Source organism: Panicum hallii, chromosome 3 (assembly GCF_002211085.1).
Source record: "Panicum hallii strain FIL2 chromosome 3, PHallii_v3.1, whole genome shotgun sequence".
Lineage (NCBI taxonomy): Eukaryota > Viridiplantae > Streptophyta > Magnoliopsida > Poales > Poaceae > Panicum > Panicum hallii.
In genome coordinates, this window is record NC_038044.1 from 63,598,315 (window position 1) to 63,602,723 (window position 4,409).

The 4,409-nt window shown below is 52.7% G+C and overlaps 1 protein-coding gene across 1 annotated transcript; it reads left to right on the plus strand.

Annotated features, from left to right (window-relative positions):
• Positions 1-1,738: 1,738 nt before the first annotated feature.
• LOC112886730 lies at positions 1,739-3,137 on the plus strand. Its single transcript, XM_025952709.1, has one exon. It carries the CDS (start codon positions 1,854-1,856, stop codon positions 2,913-2,915), a length of 1,062 nt encoding a protein of 353 aa, XP_025808494.1. The 5' UTR covers positions 1,739-1,853; the 3' UTR covers positions 2,916-3,137.
• The last annotated feature ends 1,272 nt before the right edge of the window (positions 3,138-4,409 follow it).

The window sequence follows — 4,409 nt, forward strand, 5'->3', positions numbered from 1 at the left end:
CATGCATGTGTCCCAAAATTAATGTGATGGAGAGAGAGTGTAAAAATTTGGAATTTGGAAGCGATCTAAACGGGTCCTGGATGATGGTCTGAAAACTCTGAATATGTGATGCAGCCAAAGTACAGCGTCTGTCGGTCAGATCAGATCAAGCTGTTCTGTTTGTTTCCTGCAGTACGGAGCACGACGCTACGACGCCACCTGGTGTCACCTGACGGACGATCGACGCGCAGGCCGCGGCCGGTCACAAAAGTCACCTGCAGTTGCCAATTGGGTTGGCACTGCCAGAGGAGACGCCCATCACGTCACTTGTGTTTCCTCCTTCCTTGTTGCATCGGGCTTGTGCCGTTGGGGCCGTTGCTGCTGCAACTGAAAGCTGGTACCCATTTTCATTTTCCGCTTTGCTTTTTTTCCCCTAGTATTATATGAAAAACTAGTGGTAGGCTAGCTTTGTTCTGGGATTGCCTGAAAACCTGCTGGCACGAGATGGGGAATCTGAGCACAATTTCGTCCGAATTTCACATGAAACATGTTTGAACCATTTTTGGGTATGCGCAGGACAGATGGTGCCATTCAGTCGTTGTGCCATGTCCTTGACCCATTTTTCGTCGCTAGCATCATAACGAAGCACAAAGCTACGGAACTAGTAGGCTCGAAGAAAGTGCTTCCTTATTTTCTCTCTTCTGTGCAAAAAAGAAAAAAAATGCTAGAGTCTATATAGTGGACCTAACTACAGTACACGCGGAATACGATGTTTTGGACATGCTGGTCCTTGGTCCCCCGTCACATCCTGGTCAACGAGACACACAGCCAGCAAAGATCGCGGGGGGCACTAGCGTGCGACGCGTTGTTATTTCAACAACTTAAAGTACGTTTATGTTCATGTAAAGTACTACATGAGCACATACTTTATCTTAATATATATAGTCAACCTTTTCATTTTTTAAAAAAGGACGAAACAGAGTTAAACCTATCTTTTTGGCCCTATCTCATATGGCATGTTGAAAAACATGCTAAAACAGACAAAAACAAGAACATGCTAGTCTGCTGCGGTAACTTTTTCTACGAGAATTCATGAGTGCGTGTGTTTGCCATGAGACATGGTTTCATACTACCCACTAATCGCATTCTCGTAATATGCAACGATAATTAACTCATGAGCGATATGTATCCTTTTCAACAGTTAAGACCTATTGCAGGGGATCGGTTTCTCCTATTGATGCTGAAAGTAACATTTCTATTAGAAAAAGTATCTTCCATTCTACTATATCTCTGCTGGCACGCAATTCAGTCATGCCTATTAATTAGGCGAATATGATTTAAATTTAACCCAACATCACAACCACAATTTAGCACTTTGGATTATTGTACCCAAAGGATACAATGGTCATGATAGATTGACATACATTACTACCCCCTTACAAAACTCTATTTTTTACCACATAATTCATAATTCAGCAGAAAAAGTGTGCAGTTATTCCTCTTTAATTTAAACCCATGTACTCACATTCTTACCTTTCTCTTCCTCACATGATCACTGATCATCTCTCTATTTGCTACAACAGTACCATAATAAAAGGAATATCTTCTTCAGAAAAGAAAAACATTTTTTTAAAAAAACATGATGCTGGCATCAGTCTCCTTGATTTCTTCACCCGGCTCTCACAAACTCCAAGGAGGAATCAACCAAGAAACGCTCACCTTTAAAACACCCAAACCGAAACCTCCAAAAGCCATCGCCATCTTTCCTTTCCTCCCAACGCCGCTTCCTTGTCTCCCCTACACGCTCACCGACCGCGCGCAGCGCCTCGCGTCGCGTCGCCTCCTATGCTCGCCGGCGTCGGCCGCCGCCGGCGATGCCAACAACCAGCCCGCTGAAGCGCCCCTCCGCCGGCGGCCGCCTGCGCCGCCTCCTCGCCTCCCTCCGCCCGCCTGCCCGCGCGGGGCCGCTCCCCGTCCAGACAGGCTTCCCGACCTCCCTCGCCGACCTCGTCGTCAAGAACCATGGCCGCCTCAAGAAACCCAGGAGGCGCCACCGCGCAGCCGGCGCCCCCGCGCCACCGGTGGTCGCCTCTGCGGAGCCGGCGCCCCAGCAAAGGCGGGAGCTCTCGGTGGCTCAGGCCGCGGCGGTGCCGGCTCCGGCACCGGCCCGCGGCAAAGGAGCGGGCTTTAGCATCCGGCCGGAGCTCCTGGCGGCGGGCGGGGTCCTGGCGCTCGCGCTGCTGGTGATCTGGAGCAAGCAGCTGGTGGCCGCGGCCACGCTCGCGTCGGTGGCGCTGTTCTGGATCGAGTCTGTCAGGTCGCCCGCCTCCCGCCGTCGGCCGCGGCCGGAGACGAATAAACGGGAGCCGGATTCGCGCGGCGGCGGCCTCGTATCGCCGATTCGGGAGGCGGAGTCGCCGGCCGAGACGCCCAGGCCGAGCTGCGCCGCGTCCGACACGGGGAGCGAGGTCTCCTCCCTCTGGGCCGCCGACTCGACCGACCTCGCCGGCAACGATTCGGATTCCACCAGCCCAAACAAGAGGAAGGAAAAAAGGAGATCGCTGCGGAAGCTGCTCGCCAATAAGCTGCAGAACGGCAAGAGATCCAAGGAGGGCAGCAAGGACTCCCGCCACGGCGGCGAGAGCGAGCAGCCGGGCGCCGGCGAGGTCATCGCCCCCGAGCCCGCAGAAGCAGCTGCTGCCGCTGCCGAGGAGACGGCGCCACCGCGGGAAGCGGTCACCGACGAGGGGTGCCACCGTCGTCGAGGGCCCGCATTGCCGTTGGCCGCGTTCGTGCCGGTCATCCTCGCCGGGCTCGTGGCCGGGACGCTCCCCGCGGTGGCGCTCACCGTGCTCTGCGCCGTGTTCTTCACCTCAGTGGAGAGAGCCCCAGACGCCGCAGCTCAGGCAAGTGGCCATGGGAGTGATCCGAGGTAGCAGCAGCGTCCGGTCCGGAGCTCAGTCAGATTCCCTCCCACAAAACCGAGGGAACTCCTTGCAGATTTTTCATTTTAGTTTGTTGCATTGTTGGTTGTAAATTAGCGCCACGAGAAGACACAAACAAGCAAGTGTACACAATTTATATTCTTGGTTTCTTTTTGTCCGAACATTTGTAATTGCATTCCTTCTTGAATCCGAATAAGAAGTGAAGTGAAAAGAGAAGAGCTGTTTGCCCTGTTCCTGGACGCGCTGAGTTTCTGAAGTTCGATTGCCCTGCACACAAGAACAGAACAGCTGCTGGTCCGGTCAGCTGCTCACTGGCAGCGACCGGAGGCTAAACAAACTGGTGGTCACGCAGGCCGCGACGCTGCGTAGTTGGACGACGTGGATGGATGCTCGTCTTCTCTCGCGAAAACAACTCCAAAAAGCTCATCCTGGAACAATGCTATCAGGATGAGCTGAAACCCCACCATTCTGATGGTACATGTACGGCTGTACGCGGAGTCGTGTACAGTGTGCTGTGTGTCTCACGAGGACCTCGTGGGTTTGGCGGCCATGGCGACGAACGCTGCCGCTTTCCTTGCCTGTCTGGGCATGTACACCCCGATGTTCTTGTCGATGTGTTTCTATACTCGACCAATGTTCTGATGATATCGGCACGCGTGGCCACACCAGTCGCATAATGAAACCGAGAAATTGGTTGGAGATCCGTGGCAAATCGGTTGGAGATCTTGTCTGGAGAGGTGGTCAGAGACAGCGATTTGTTTAGGAGGAGATCGTGATCCCGAGAAGTGAGATCAATCATCAGCTAGTTGTCTTGTGTATATGGCTGCTGTCAGTGGTTGGGTTTCAGGATTTCAGTCTCCCAGTCCCAGGTGAATGGTTCTACTCTGAAGCTTGTGCATGCTTCTTCCGGGAAGTTGCCCTCGTCGGTTTTGGGATCCTCGTGTCTCTGAACCTCAAATTATTCCATACAATGATACAAACCATGCGGCTAGCAAAGGAACAATCAGATCTACAGTGTTCATATTCAGAATCAGAGGGCACCTACTCCCCTGGCCTTGCTTGTCCAGTTGTTGGTACAGGCGGACAAGGCAATGCTGCAAGCCCTGCAACGCGTCGGCAGTTCAACCACCACCGCCTGTGCCATTCTCCTTTTCTGCTGCGAGAAGGGCCGGCCGGCCCAACAACACTTGCAGCGGCACACACAAGGAGAGGCCCAGCCCAATCACTTGGAAGCCCATCGGGCCTGCTACTCACTCCAATCGTGCCATGATGAGTGACTGATTTTATTTGGACGAAAAAAGGAGGAGGAAAATGCCTAGCTCTCCGACGAATGCAGGCAATGTGCGTGTCAAATATCAAACTTGCTTTCAAGAAATTGTTGTAATTTGGAATTTCTATCATCCATGCATCTGAATTGAGAATTATCTTGGACAGACACATATGGGTTACTGAGCACATGTACCGTCAAAATCCATGTTGGGTGAA